This window comes from Elephas maximus, chromosome 15 (genome assembly GCF_024166365.1).
Source record: "Elephas maximus indicus isolate mEleMax1 chromosome 15, mEleMax1 primary haplotype, whole genome shotgun sequence".
Taxonomy (NCBI): Eukaryota; Metazoa; Chordata; class Mammalia; order Proboscidea; family Elephantidae; genus Elephas; species Elephas maximus.
Window position 1 is genome coordinate 75,458,539 of NC_064833.1, and position 16,628 is coordinate 75,475,166.

The 16,628-nt window shown below is 37.2% G+C and overlaps 1 protein-coding gene across 8 annotated transcripts in view; it reads right to left on the reverse strand.

Moving 5' to 3' along the window:
- Nucleotides 1-16,628, reverse strand: part of CSPP1 (centrosome and spindle pole associated protein 1) — a 128,413-nt gene that overhangs the window by 91,445 nt on the left and 20,340 nt on the right. For 3 of the 8 annotated variants that reach the window (XM_049853524.1, XM_049853520.1, XM_049853519.1), the window contains exons 4-6: nucleotides 9,286-9,389; nucleotides 8,500-8,523; nucleotides 1,314-1,394 (exon numbers count right to left, since the gene is read on the reverse strand). In XM_049853524.1, coding sequence (XP_049709481.1) covers nucleotides 1,314-1,394; nucleotides 8,500-8,523; nucleotides 9,286-9,389 — 209 coding nt within the window. The remainder of the gene's footprint in view (nucleotides 1-1,313; nucleotides 1,395-8,499; nucleotides 8,524-9,285; nucleotides 9,390-16,628) is intronic. The other 5 variants (XM_049853525.1, XM_049853521.1, XM_049853526.1 and 2 more) reach the window with 3 other exon arrangements.

Sequence of the window (16,628 nt, forward strand, 5' to 3'; positions counted from 1 at the left end):
ATCAGAACGTCAAATCAGACACATACAAATCAGAGATCTTATCCAGTATCAAGCTTTGGTAATAATTTCCAGGACAGAAGTAATTACAAGGCACAAGAATATCAGAAAGAGGTCTGAAACCACCCATGCAGATGCCCAGGCCTTTCCTGCCACATTAGAACACACATTACTAGCACACATTTGGGTCCAGAGGTCTCTAAGAGAAGGGAGCTGCTTTGGTTGTGAAGTATCTCTATTTTATACTCCAACAGTTACATAGCTTAGATGATGTTTTCCAAGGAGCCACACCCCATAAATCCATGGATTCCAGATTTGGTTACCATAAATAATTCTAGACAAAGCAGGCACATCCTACAAATGGTATTCCATAGGTAAATATCTCCCGAAAGCAAATACAATCGATGTGTTGGGCAGGAGGCTGTCATTAGCATGTTTACAAGGAGATTTGATCCTGCCACCTTCCTGCTTTCTCAAGGGCATACCCTGGACTCAATCTCCCACCACACTCCTGAAAAGGAGAGAATAGACTGCAGGCTTGCTGCTAACCATTTCCTTCCCAATGTTAAAGAAGGATCCTGGTTATATTTTAAACATGAAAAGGTAAAATCATCACAGACACTAAAATAAAAATAAAAAAATAGCATGATGGAAACGCTCTGCTGAAATACAAATATATTACGTTAGGAAATGGTCTTAAACCCTAATGCCACCAATGTTACTGAAACAACACAATCTAAAGAAGTTAATTATTTTCCATCTTTTGAAACTTATTAACTGTCCATTATGTCTTAAATACTATTTCTTGATCTCTGATCTCCCCTGGGAATTGGGTCTCTCCAAGAGGTGCACAGTGCTCTGGAGGGCGTGTACGTGCATTGTGGGTGAAAGAAGCACACATTCAAATAGTTCCAGGCCCTCACTCTACGTAAAAGCTCAGTATATTCTCAGTTCCACTCATTTCACTGATAAACGTGTCACAGCACAAACCTTACAGTTCAGAAACCAATGTTGAAAAAAACGAACTCTCGATATTCAATTAAGTATAACAGAATATAGCAAAAGACTCAATATATTTAATGTTTGTAATATTAAAAAATTACACGGTTATAAATATAATGTTCAATTTCTTTTTCAAACAGCATAACTAGAGACCCCAGATTTTTAAAAAAGAAGTAATATTCAAGTATGAGGAAATGATATCTTTTAAAAAAAAAATTTTTTTTTCCATTTGCATTTTAATCAGGAATATGTTCTCTTATGATTTTGATGCCTCAGAAAACTGCTACCCACAAAAGCTACTCCTATCCACCTACCTTGGCAGATAACCTCTCACCAATAGGAAGAGAAACTCCCAGAGTAGATGGATCTGTTTCACCCGTAGAGAGAAAATTTTTCTGTATATATACACATTAAAAAAAAAAAAGATATTATCTAATTGCCTTCATAAAATGGGTTTCATAAATGTCTCTCTTTATATATTCCACACTATTATATTATACAGAGCAAAAGAATGGGATGGAGATGAAGACAGAAACTACTCATCTATAGAGACCAAACCCTGAAGGGGAGAATCAGGCCAATACAGATACACCTACTGATTCAAGATGATCAAATGCATGGGAAAAAAAGAACCTGCTTCCTAGCTTATATTCCTCTTCTAAGCAAATATTCTATTTTATTCTCAGTGCCCTAATTTTTAAAACAAATTTAAACTTCCTCTTTATGTATGCTATAATGATGGGTTTTTTTTTTCTATTTTACCTGCAATTACATGAGTAGATACTTGCTCAAATACCAAAAGGTACAAACTACGAATGTTGTTTCTGTCTCTCCATTCTTGTCCATTAGACATTTAGGAAACAGAGTGTTACTACACAGTATTAGACCAGGAATCAGAAGATGTAGACCCTACTCCTAGCCCCAGCGCTTATCACTTGTGTAAGTCACTTAACCTCTCTGACACAGAGTTTCCTCTTCTGCCTACCTACCACAGCTGGTGTAAGAATCAACAAACCAAACCCACTGCCGTGGAGTCAATTACGACTCACAGCAACCCAAGAGGGTTTCCAAGGCTGTAAATCTTTACGGAAGCAGACCGCTGCATCTTTCTTCCCCAGAGCCGCTGGTACTTTCAAACTGCTGACCTTTCTGTTAGCAGTCAATCACTTTAACCATTGCACCACCAGGGCTCCTTAGGTACAAGGATCAAGGAAGATAAAAAATGTAAAATCTCTTGAACACTCTAGAGCAAACACGAGGGATTAGTGAAAAAATACACACACTCCTCAACTTTCTGGCACCACTACTCAGTAGTCACATAACCTGGCATAGATTATTTCACTTTTCTGCCTGAGTTTCTTCATCTGTAAAACAGGGATAATGCCATCTACATTACTAGCTGATAAGAATTAAACCAAACATTACCTGTTAAACTGTCCTGCTCCACGTCTTTTATTTATTTATTCATTAAACAAGCAATTGTTGTTAGCTGTCATCAAGTGAGCACCCACCTCATGGCAACCCCACAAACAACAGGACCAGATTGCTGTGATACACAGAATTTCACTGGCTGATTTTTTTTGGCCAGGCCTTTCTTCCTAGTCTATTTTAGTCTAGAAGCTCTGCTGAAACCTGTTCAGTATCAGCAACAAACAAGCCTCCACTGATAGATGGATGGTGACCATACTTGAGGTGTACTGGCCAGGAATCAAACCCAGGTCCCCCACATGGAAGGTGAGAATTCTATCACTGAACTACCGCTGCCCCATATAGGCAATTACTGACCATCAACGTACTATTTTTCGGTGGTAGAGAGACAAAGATAAGCATGTGACCTCTATATTCAAGAGATTTACAATTCAGTTGGGGAAACAAACATGTAAATAAATAACTATAATAGTGTAGTGGTATATATAATGTACTAATTGCTACAACAGACTTACTTTCAAAATATTATGGGAACAAAGTGATTAATAAAACTAATTGCTTAATAAATTTCATCAAATCTGAATCTACAAAGGAGTTGTGTGTCAAACGCTAACTTGAAAGGTGGTTGTATGGAACTCTAACTGTATTTGCCAATGAAAAAAGACTTCACTGCCTAGGTACCTGAAGTACACTATAAACCTAATCATTGTGTAGTATTACACACACATGGAGAGTTCCATCCCTGCGAGGACAGAGATACAACATCCGCACTCCTTCACTGGGCAATTCCCCCACCATCAACACAGATCCAAGATGATGTTTGAAATGTTCAATGAAATGAAACAAATAAATAAGAAAACAACATAGTGAGTTTTTTTTTAATTTAACCATTCACTCATTCATCAATAAATATTTTTGAGTACCTGTCATGTGCCCCAACTGTTCAATATACTTGAGACTCATCAGTGAAGAAAACAAAGAGCCTTGCCCTCATAAAGCTTACATTCAAGCAGGAGGAAACTGACAACAAACAATAAACATAATGAATAGGAATTATATGTTATGTTAAAACATGTTAAGTGCTGTCACAAAACAATAAGCAGAACAGACCACAGTTAGTGCAGGTTTCTAGGGGATGGGGTAAGAAGAATGGAAACCAGGAGTTCCCTTTTGGACATGTTCAATTTAAGATGTACATTAGATTACCAAGTGAAGATGTCAACTGGATAGAAAAGTTTGAAGTTCAGAAGAGAGATCTGGGCTGCAGATATAAAGTTAATGATTCAATTTAAAAACTGTTCTTGTGAGAATATGTCTTTCCTGTGTTTTTAAATGGTCAAGTGTCCTTTATTCCAAAAACTAGAGAGAATATGGTAGTTGTTTGTTTTAATAGCTACTCTTGGTAAAACTGAAAGACTGGATTTTTTTTTTTAATTTAAATATCCATGTAATCCATAAGTCTGGAAACCATAATAGATCCAGAAAGAATAGGCCTTAGAAACCATATACATCCCAGAGATCGAGGAAGCCACTGCAACCATCTCCCCATACCCTATGTCATTTTCTTTTTCCCTGTTGTCTCTGTCCCTGATTGTCTTAGTTACCTAGTGCTACTATAACAGAAATACCACACATGGATGGCTTTAACAAACAAATTTATTTTCTCACAGTTTTAGGAGGCTAGAAGTCTGAATTCAGGGTGCTGGTTCTTGGGGAAGGCTTTCTCTCTCTGTTGGTTCTGCAGGAAGGTCCTTGTCCCTTCTGAGCTTCTCTTCACCTGTCTTTCTCTGCTAGTTTGCATTTGATCTCTCTTATATCTCAAAAGATATTGACTCAAGATATACTGTATACTAACCCTGCCCCATTAACATATGACAATGCATAACCAAATGGGATTATAGTCACAAGCATAGAGGTTAGGATTTACAACACGTATTTCTGGTGGACACAATTCAATCCATGACATTCCACTCTTTGGCCACCCAAAATCCATGTTCTTGCCACATGCAAAACACATTCACCCTACCACATCATCCCAAAAGTCTAAAACAACTCCAAGTCCAAAAATCTCATCTTCTGAAGCATCTAAATTAAATATGGGTGTGACATTAGGTATATTCCACCCTGGGGCAAAATTCCTTTTTATCTGTAACACCTCTGAAATCTAGATTATAAGTTATCTGTTTCAAAAGTACAGTGGTGGCACAGGTACAAGGCAGATGTTTCCATTAAAAATGGGAGAAATTAGAGGGAAAGAAGGGATAACAGGCACCAAGCAAATCCAAAACCAGGAAGAACAATCTACATTAGCTCTCAAGGTTTGAAAATAATCCTCTGTTCTCTGAGATCATCTGGGCAATGGCCCTGCCCTCCAGATTCTGGGTGTTGGCCACACCCTCTGGATTCTGGGTACAGATCCCTTGGCCCTGGGCTTCAGCTTTGTCTTTCTGCCCCTCTGAGATGGCAACCCTGCTCCCTCAGGTTTAGGCAGCCCCATTCTCCTAGTCCATCTGTGTGGTGACCCCACCCTCTTGGCCCTGGCAGGCCTGGATCTTCTGCTCCTTGAGCATGGCAGCCCCACCCCCTCAGCTTTAGGTGGCGGCCCCATCTCCCCGGCACACCTTAATGGCAGCCCCACACTCCAGATAAGAGTTGGTGAAGATTCTCGACTATTTGAAACCTAGGAGGCTATGGCCCCACCCTTTGAAACCGAGAAGGCACTGCTTCCTGTGCTCTTTCTAACAGTTCTCCTAATCTCCAGTTTGCTCCAGGGATTGTCCTTTTCTTTTCTTGGAAGGCAACATATAGTTCCTTTGGCCTGTTTCCTGCCTGCAGAATTCCAAGAGGCAGGCGGCATTCTTTAATTTTATTCTCTGTTCCCTTCAGTCTAAACTGATGGGTTTTCTGCTGTGGTAGTTGGTTAGATCCATCAGTTACAGGTTTAAGCTCTTTCACAAAAGATTCTGTCACCATGTCCTTGGTGAACATTCTAGGACACGTGTCCTTCATTTGTACAACAGAATTTTCCAAATCTTTAAGTTCCATTTTCATTTTGGACAGTTCATTTTTAAGTCATCTCCTTCCTCTCACATTTTACCATAAGCTGCAAGAAGAAACCACGAGACCCCTTTAAGATCTTGCTTAGAAATCTCATCAGCCAGGTATCCAAGTTCATCACTTACAAGTTCCACCTTCCACCAAACATTTCAACATAATTCAGACAAACTCTTTGCCACTGCATAAAAAGCACCGCCCTTCCTCCATTGGCTGATCTCATGTCCAACATTTCCTTTTAAAGCCTCATCAGTAGCATCCACATTTCTAGCAACATTCTACTGCCAGCGCCATATGTATTCTCTAAGATGATAGAGACTTCCTCAATGGCTCTCCTCACTTCCTTCTGAGGCCTTACCAGAATTGCCTTTGTCGTCCATAAGCCTACCAGCAGTCTTTTCAAGAAAATCTAGACTTTTACTATCAGGCACCTTAAAATTTTTCCAGCCTCTACCCATTATCCAATTCCAAAACCACTTCCACATTTTAGGTATCTGTTAGAGCAGCACCCTACTCCTCCATTACCAAATTCTGTCTTAGTTATCCAGTGGTGCTGTAACAGAAATACCACAAGTGTATGGCTTTAACAAACAGAAATTTATTTTCTTACAGTTTAGGAGGCTAGATGTCTGAATTCAGGGCATCCGCTCTAGGGGAAGGCTTTCTCTCTGTTAGCTCTGAAGAAAAGTCCCAGTCTCTTCTGAGCTTCTGCTCCTGGGCAGCCTTTATGTGCCTGGCATCTCTCTTTCCCCATCTCTCTCTGCTAGCTTGCGTTTAATCTCCTTTATATCTCAAAAGAGATTGACTCAAATATACCCTACACTAATCCTGTCTCATTAACATAAAAAATGCAAAATATTTCCAAACTGGATTATAACCACAGGCAAAGATGTCAGGATTTACAACACATATTCTTGGGGGACACAATTCAATCTGTAACACTGACCTACTGAAGTTTCCTCCCTATTATCCTAAATACAGGACTTGCAGTAATTTTAGTGAATTTTACTGCATAAAAACTACAATATTTTTTAATTTAAAAAAATAACTGCAAAGTTTTGAGAAGTCTGAAAAAATCTCAAGATGAAAGTTTTTCACAGTATTCACTGTACTGTAAACGTCTCTGACATTTCTTAGTTCCTCTACTGCAACTACATTCTTGACAACCCAACACAAAAAAAACTCCTTTACATCTCTTTGGATTTCAAGACTAGTGCTCCTTGATCTCTTTCTCTTTCATAAAAACAATTTCTTCAGTGGATCCCATCAGCATTCTGAAGGAATGAAAAAGGACTCTGGGATGAAAGTAGGATAACAAATATGCAAAAAAGGACATTCATACTAAGCTAACTTTTACTGAGTGCCAACTACATTCCTGCCCTGACTAGTAAGAAAAGTCAACTATACATGAGACCATAGGACAGATTTCAACCCAGAGTGCTACCAACTCAGGTGGACAAAGGCATGCACTTAACCTAAATTGGTGGAGTCAGATTAAGAATTCCTCCAGAGGTGATGACATCTAAGTTAAATTTTACCTCGGTTAAAAATAGGAAAGGAAAATGGAAAAGAGGAGAATTTAAGCAGAGGAAGCCTGGCTCTTCAGGGAACCACAAGTAGTTCAGAATGGTTAGAGCTTAATAGCGCAAAGAAGACCAGGGAGGCAGGCTGGGACAGGACAGACTTCATGTGCTATGCTGCATGATCATTCCGGAAAGTATCGCGGAGAACAGACTGAGAAATAGTGTCGAGATCAGTTAAAAGGTGTAGCAGTAATCTAAGATAGTAAGATGAGAATTTCAATGTTGTGGAACTGTCCTAAAACATAGTTATCAAGCTCTTCACAGGCTGCTTAAGCAGGTATAATGTTTCACCACTGCCGGTCACACATGTTGTTGCTGGGTGCCATCAAGTCAATTTCAACTCCTAGTGACTCCATGTGACAGACTAGAACTGCTTCATAGGGTTTTCTAGACTATAATCTTTACAGGAGCAGATCACCATGTCTTTCTCCTGTGGAGCTGCTGGGTAGGTTCAAACTTCCCACTTTTCAGGAAGAAGCCGAGTGCTTAACCGTTGAGCCACAAATATCAAGTTAATCTGATCTTATCCTTTCTATCTACATCATTATTTCTTATTACTCCTAAAAAGAAGCCTACTCAACCCAGTCAAGTCAGTAAACCTAACATGTCTCATTCACACACAGCTAGAACCCACCTCCAAATACTTCCGTCATTCTATATTCTCCATCTAAAAGCTTTCTCACCTTGCCCCTCCCACTAGAATATCCAAATTCTACCTATCCAACAATACCTTGCAAAATAATAACTCCCACTGTGAGGTCTTTCCTGGTCATTATATCCTTCTTGTAGTTATCACTTTCTAAATTGTATGAATCTTATCTCTACAACTAGATTCTAGGCCCCCTAAAGGCAGAATCCATATCTGATTCATCTTTATAAGTATTTAAAAAGTGTTGGCTGAATCATGGATGTGGGAGATTTTTTTTAAGAACAGTTTTATAAAACTATAAAAATGTTTCTCTTTGGTTCCCAATATAAATTTACAAATGCATTCCACAGGTTTTAGTGCAAAAACATCAAATAATCCAAATCCTGACAACACACAGTTCAAAACATCTTAGAGTATCTTGAACATTCTATTATTCTATTAATCTTAATGTGATTACCCTAATTTGAAAAAGAAAAACTAGCATGCTGAAAATGAGTTAATTTAAATAGATGCAGAATATTTAAAGAATGTATAAGAAAGTAACAAAAACAAAAGCAAAGCAAGATTCAGAAAGGATGCTTGACTATATTAATGGAAAATCATAATACATAGGCTATCATATTGCTAAAAGCAAAAAGAGGAAATGAAACCATTCAAAAATCTCAAAATCACAAATGAAGCTAGTTTTCTAATTGGTTTGAGAGCAGCAATCTCATAAATGCAAAAAATTGCAAGCTAGTAGATCTAAAACAAAACTAAAGGACAACATTTCACAGGCAACCCTACCTTTCTTTTTGCTTGTGTGAAACCCTAAATTCAAGGGGGGAAAAAAAAACAAATCACTGATAAAATATATTCAGTCAAAGACCTTTCTCCCCATGTGCAAATCACAATAAATAAGAGACCATTTATATATTCGGAACAAAGAGTTTAAAGTAGCGATAAACTAAAGACTATCTTGGAATGACTAGAAACATCTCAATTGTTTACAATAATTTTATAAAATAAAAAGTACACTTTAAAATTTACAATAAACCTTTAGCTATTACATAATTTAACAAAATATACTTAAAACAAGAGTTCTGCTAAGAAAAACAGATTAAATCACTAAGCAAATACTTTGGTAATTGAAATGAACATGTTAAATGAAATTCTGTAAGCTTAGCTTGTAGGAAAATAATAGTAATTCCACGTATCATTTTAATCTATGGCTTAGGGGTGGGGTGGAAGGAAAATGAATTGTAACTTGGCTTCTTTAAGCCATGATAACTTTACAGAAAATATGAACAACCAGAATTTACAATCTCATTTGAAATCAGAATCCACTGCCCTAACCCAAAGGTCGAGTCTTGGTTATTCCATGGCACCAGTTCACAGTACCAGTAATCTCTATCAATGTCATTTATGTCATATATATTTATGTTACATAATTTTTACTATAACACTCAAAGTTGCAACCCCTTTGCTAGACACCACTGAAAACCTGAAAATTAGTGCATAAAACCTTAGGAAAACAAATTTAGGCAATGAGTTCAGAGGCATAAAACCCAACTAATAAACAGAACTCATTACCTGAGTAAGATAGCGTCTATAATCTTGCCTCAATTCTTCTTTTAGTTTATGTTTCTTCTGTTCATAGTCTTCCCCAAGTGGTAAACTTAATCCATAATCAATTCCTAAAAGAAAACAACCTTTTAAGTAATACAGTTCATTTCAAACCAACCTCAATAGAGTTCTACTTCCTTGAACAAAGCACAGTAAGAAGGAACTCAGTAATGTTGATTCTGAGACTGAGATCTGGATAGGTTTTTTATTTAAAATGCTTCCATAGGTAATACAGTAATGGAAAATATCTCTACCACCCATGGACCCCAGCCATCCAGTTCTCCTAACCAGGGACAACCAATATTACTGTTTATGTTTCTTTCTGGAGATATTTTATGAATTTATAAACAAATACTTAAATATATTTACTTTTTCCCCCTTAGATAAATTATTCTACATTGTTCTGCATCTTGCTTTTTCAAGAACAGCAAAATTAAAGCAAAGAAAAGCTGATTACCTTTACGTCTTCACTTAATTCTACTGTAATTTCTATAAAAGCCAATGCCTACAACAATTTTAATGTGTCTGTTTTTTCAGTAAATTAGTTAACAAGACTTTTTAGAATACAAACATATCTTTGCTGTAATATGTTTCTGAGGATAAATTATTAGGGCCATGAGTGGCTCAGACTGGAGTTTCCAAAAATCTTTAAACTATCAATTCTGATTTCATATAAATGAATGTTAATTTTCAAAGAAAACTTCAATTTTAAGTAGCATTTCCTAATATAAAGTTCAAAAGTCAAACTGCATTTTGGGGTGATGAAAATGTCTTAAAACTAGATAATGATGATGGCTGCATAACTTGTAAATATACTAATAATCAATGGCATATACACTTTAAGTGGGTAAACTTTATAGTATTTAAATTATATCTCAATAAAGCTTTTAAGAATCAAATTACATACTTTTCAATCAAATTACATACTTTTCAAATAGTTTTAATAGCAAAATACTATGTCAAGAAGCACAGATATCACATGAGTATTCTTTGTAGATTTCTGAAGCCCCTCTCCTCCCTTTGTTTAGTTTTGGTTTTTGTTTTACTATATAATAGTACAGTATAAGAAATTATCATTTCTAAATAAAATTTTCTTTAGAGATCCTGCTAAAAAGACTATAGCTACAATAACTGAATACAGTTTATGAATTGCCATGTACCGGTATATCACCATTTTCGTGCCCCATTGCTCGCAAATGATGGTAACTTATCATGAATGTGACACACCACTGCTTTATTATATCACCAAAATATTGCAGAGGGAAAAGGCCAAAGTAGTATAAAAATAAATAAATGTCTACTGATTTTTCTGGAATACTCAATTCCACCATAACCAAAAAAACCCAAACCAAACGCACTGTCATCGAGTCAATTTTGACTCATAGTGACCCTACAGAACTGCCAAGCACTTAACCACTTGGCCAAGCATTTAACCACTGCGCCAACAGACTCCCCTTCCCACCAAAAATGCACTGCCATCGAGTCAATTCTGACTTATAACGAGCCTACAAGGCAGAGCAGAACTGCCCCATAAGGTTTCCAAGGTTGTAAATCTTTAGGGAAACAGACTGCCACATCTTTCTCTTAAAGAGTAGCTGGTGGGTTCAAACTGCCAACCCCAGACTTAGCTTTAACCACTGTCCAACCAGGGCTTCTTTTCCCACCACAAGCACTGCAGAATTCTCTTGATAAATACTTCTGACCTACTTAACTCTGATAATGGAAGATAAGGGACAATTGCTTAGGGACTCTTCTCGCTAATGCTCCCAACACTCTTCCAAAAGAATCCAAAACATTACATATGCTTAGAATTTTAAATCATCCTAGAAAAAGTTACTATTTCCTCAAAAAGGAGTCTAAACTTTGTTTAAAGTCACAGAATTTAAGCCTAAGGAGAGAAATAGTTTTCATTCTCACATTCAGAATGGAGTATTGCTTATGAAATTAAACTATAAAATCCATGAAGGTCTATGCTTTATGCAATTTTACAATGCCTGGCACACAATTTATATCCAAGAAGTGTTCACTGATCACAAGAGTGAATGAATATATATGGCTGAGTGTCTGAGCAAGAGGAAGGAATAAGAGAAAGAAAAGGAGAAAAGAATATACCGTTCTTAGTATCTCACTTCCTCTGTTAGTGGTCTGATTGCATAGCGAGGAAGCATAATAACTAGTAGCCAAAGTTTCTTATCTCTAGTTACACAGGGTCACAATGGATGCTCTGTTGTGTCAAAGAGAAAAGAACAGGGCTGCAAGGATGAAGCCTCCCCTCTAAACTCTGCTTCCCATACAGGGAACAAGCAGTTCACAGCTCTCAGAAAAGTCATGTGTTTAAAGTGATTTTTACTACTGCTCTTCAATTCTGTATGGTGAGTTTATGTGGAACAATAGGAAGGAAAACGTGATTCATTACATTCATAAACTACTTCTCATACATACTAAGATCAATCTTATTTATCAAGAGTGTTTGCTTTTTACTGTGGATTGTTTCTAATAATTCCCTTAGCAGACAAGTAGCAATATATAATGTTTTCAGAATTATTTAAAATTTTATTAATTTAAGGTTTAGTTAACAGAAAACACTAACTTTTTCATTCTTGTTTTTGTCATCCAGTACCAATATTTTAGGGATTAGAGCCAGGTCATAGAAATGAAATTAAGAGCTGTATGAAACAATTTAAATATTTTATTCATTTTAAACTATGTATTAACAACGGCATCTCAATTGACTTAATAAGCTAAGAAACATGGGGAGACTGACTTACTTAGCAGTTATCTTTTGATGGCTCCAGTGGCAAGTAAAGCATTAGTCTCATTTTAGGGTCACTTAAAGTGATGTCACTTCAAGTGCAACAGTGACTCTAAGATCGTTAACACGATGCTTCAGAACTACAACAAAGAGAACTATTTGGTTTCTATAGTAGTTGTAGGTTAAATAAAATATTGAAAACTAAAGTATATCATTTTTTAATTCATTTATCTTTTAACACAGCACTCATAGTGGACACTGCTTATATTATCATAAGCAGGAATTATGTAAAAATAATCAAGTTATAGGAAATAATAACAGGCCTTTATATAAGCAGGTGACATACAAAAAAATGTGACCACTTTGAGGAGAGAACACTGTCCTCAAATTTCAGCTATGTAAAAGTATTTGTACAAAAGACTCATTCATCTTGCACACACTGAACAGCAGAAGTAGAAGAGTGTCTAGGATTTGGCTTCTAACAAGATTAACTTGAGACTAAATATGCTTTGAAAATGATAATTAAAAGTATGACTAAAAATTAGTAAAATATCAATAATTTCATTTTGTCTGTTTTCCAAAACTTTTACATTAACAGAAATTTTTACCTTTGTCTAAACTCTAGAGCTTTTCTGTAATATAAAATTCTGATGTTGATTCCTTTATGATTATTATTTTTTAATTACAACAATATAATTTTTTCTTTATAATTCTTTCTCTTCCAAATTTCCAGAACCAGCATGAAAAACAATGAACTTTTAAAAACTATACCACATAATTTCTAGTAATAAGAGTAACATCTCTTTACCTTACTTTGGTAATCTGTAATCTTCCTGCTTGCAGATTTCCAAAGTAATGGATTCAGAGCATAAAAGATAAAATAAATCTAGTGAACCTTGCAGCCTGAAATGCTGATCACTGGCACTATTAATATATATTAACATTATAATTAATATTATTAACATAAGAGTGAGAGGGAATAGCCCAGAAATGATGGATAAGAATACCAAGAGACTGTAGATACAGAAGATAGATTCCTGGAATACCCAAAGTTTACAGGTGAGGAAACTGAAAAAGAACCAGAAAAAAACACAGAGGAATGTATCAGGGTTCCCAAGACCATTCCCAGGCTTGGTGGTCAACACAAGGACTCACTGGACACAGGAGTTATTATATTCATGATTCAGGCTTATTACAGCAAAAGGATACAACACAAAATCGCCAAAGGGAAAAGGCACATGGAGCAAAGTCCGGAGGAAACCAAGAACAGGCTTTCAAGACGCCTTCCCCATTGGAGTCACACAAGACACATTTACATAATTCCTCGAGCAAGGAGTTGTGACAGCATGTGTAAAGTGTCTACCAAGGAAGCTGAGTAGAGACTCAGTGTCCAGAGTTTTTTATTGGGGGCTGGTCACACAGGTGCCCTCTGCCTAGCATGCACCAAGATTCCAGATTCCCAGAAGGAAAGCAGGTGTTCAGCATAACCCACTTTGTTTGTACAAACAGCTTAGGCATAATAAGTCAGGTCACTCTTCTCATTTAGGGAAAGTTTTACATCAGGGTAGGGAACTGTTTACTAGCCAAGTTCCTAGATGTCAGACAAGGGCCAACATTGCAAATAGGCCTTTCTAAGGATAAAAAAAAGGATAGTGTTATGGATTAAATTGTGCCCCCAAAAATGTGTCAAGTTGGCTAGTTCTGTGATCTGATATGACTATCCTATGTGTTGTAAATCCTAACCTCTAAGATGTTAATGAGGCAAGTTTAAAGGCAGTTACGTTAATGAGACAGGACTCAACCTATAGGATTAGGTTGTATTTTGAGCTAATCTCTTGGGATATAAAAGAAAGAATCAAACAGAGAGGACAGGAAACTCCCACCAACAAGAAAGAAGAGCCAAGGGTGGAGCACATCCTTTGGACCCGGGATCCCTATGCTGAGAAGTTCCTAGACTAGGGGAAGATTGATGACAAGAACCTTTCCCTAGAGTCGACAGAGAAAGCCTTCCTCTGGAGATGGTTCCCTGAATTTGAACGTCTAGCCTCCTGAACCATGAGAAAATAAACTTATGTTTGTTAAACCATCCAATTTTGGTATTTCTGTTATAGCAGCACTAGATAACTAAGACAGATAGGCAGTCTCAGGTGTACAATGTTAGCTCTTTTCTGCACAAAGAGAACAAGTAAGGCAGGAGAAAACTGAAAAAAGTAGTGAAGAAGATATTTCAAGAAGGGATTGATTGAGACATTAAATGAGCAGGTAAGTTGAAAAAGATGAATTTGAGAACTGACCAATAAATGTAGCTACGTTAGGGGCTAATGCTGACCTTGACAAGAGGTGTTGAGTGTTGCAGTATAAAAGAAAGCCTGAGATAAGTTTAAGAGAGACTGAAGTGAAAGGAATTGAAGACAGTGAATATAGATAAGTCTTCTGAAGTTTTGTCATAAAGGAGCACCAAGAAATTGGCAGCAGCTGAAGGAACATAAAAGGTTGATTTTTATTTTCATAAAATGGGATGCATTATAGCAATGTTTGTATTCTAATGTAACTAATCTAGTAGAAAGGGAAAACTTATGATTCAGATGAGAACTGATTAAGTGATGTTTTGAGTAAAAGGGGGATGGGATCTATTGTCTAAGGCTCAAGGACAATTCACCTGTGGTAACAGAAGGCAAGGCGGAATATATAGGTTCAGATGTAGGTTGGCTGGAAGATGTGAGGGTGGGAGATACGACAAATTCTAATGGCTTCTATTTTCAGTGAGATAAGTAAGAACATCACCTGAAGTGGGGTATGGTAAGTTTGAGGAGAAAGTAAAGATGAAAAGTTGCCTAAGAAGGCAGTGGACTAGGGAAATGTAGTAGAATCACCAACAGGACTAAAAGCCCACTTGAGATTGGCAGTCACTACTTTAAAGACCAGTTACACAGTTGTGTGTTTTTGCCACCGAATTTCAGCTACATACAGGCAGGCAAACAACAAATACAGAATTGGATTTAACAACAGTTAAGATGTTGCCAAAAAAATAAGACAAAGGAAAAGAGAGGAAAGAAAAATGAGGATGTGCAAGGGAGTAAATATGCTGTTGTTCTTGGCTGCCATTGAGTTGCCCCCTCACTCATGGTGACCGCATGCACAACAGAACCAAACAGTGCCTGGTCCTGCACCATTTCCAAGATCAGTTATGGATCGGACCATTATGATCCATGGGGGTTTCATTGGCTGATTTTCAGAAGCAGAACTCCAGTCCTTTCTTCCTAGTCCATCTTAGTCTGAAAGCTCTGCTGAAACCTCCAGTATCACAGCAACACACAGCCTCAGGTAGTGGCTGCACATGAGGTGCACTGGCTGGGAATCGAACCTGTGTCTCCTGCCTGGAAGGTAAAAATTCTACCACTGAACCACTGTGAAATTATAACTACACCCCCTAGTTATAATATAGGACCACATAATCCAGTTGACCTAAGAAACGAAATGATGACATAAGAGGATGGAAGGTCAATGACATAAGTGAATAAAAATCAATGGACTATTGATTCTGGTAGGGTCAATTATTTGGAATCAAATAGTTATTGAAGACAAGGTACAAGAAGAAATTGGCTGGAACATAAAAAGTGGTTGTCAAAGAGTATTTTTCATGCTCTGTTTAAGAAATCTTTTGTCTACCCAATGTCTTGAAGGCATTCTCCTATGTTTTCTCTAAAAGCTTTATAGCGCTAGGCTTTACATTTAAGGATATGAGCCCTCTGAATTAGTGCTGTATGAGATATGGTTAAGGTTTCAAATTTTTTGTTTGGGGGTTTTTTTTGGTATGGATATCTAATTGATCCAGCATCATTTATTTATGACCACTCTTTTCCCACTTAATTCCAGGCACCTATGTTTATGTCATCTATCAAAACACTGTATATAAATGAGTCTGTTTCTGTGCTGTCTACTCTGTTCCAAGAGTCTAACCTCTCTTGATTACTATATCTAACACTTTAATCCCTCCAACTCTGCTCCTTCTCTTTAGGGCTATTATGGCTATTCAGATTATCTACTTATTTTTAGTCTCAGCATTCAGTAAGTCATCTTTTTTTTTTTTTCTTTATGCTCTGGATTTAACCTGCAACTTTTTTAATTGTACTTTAGATGAAGGTTTACAGAACTAGCTTCTCATTAAAAAATTAATACACATATTGTCCCGTGACATTGGTTGCCAACCCCACGACATGTCAACACTCTCCCCTTCTCAGCCTTAGCTTTCCTGTCCCCTCCTGCCTCTTCATCCTTGCCCATGGGCTGGTATGCCCATTTAGACCCATTTGTTTCATGGGCCCATCTAATCTTTGACTGAAGGGTGAATCTCAGGAATGACTTCATTACTGAGCAAAAAGTGTGTACAGGGGCCATACTCTCGGGATTTCTCCCGTCTCTGACAGACCACTAAGTCTGCTTTTTTTTGTGTGTGTGTGAGCTAGAATTTTGTTCTACATTTCTCTCCAGCTTATCCAGGACCCTTTACTTTGCTCCCTGTCAGAGCAGTCGGTGGTGGTAGCCAGGCATCATCTAG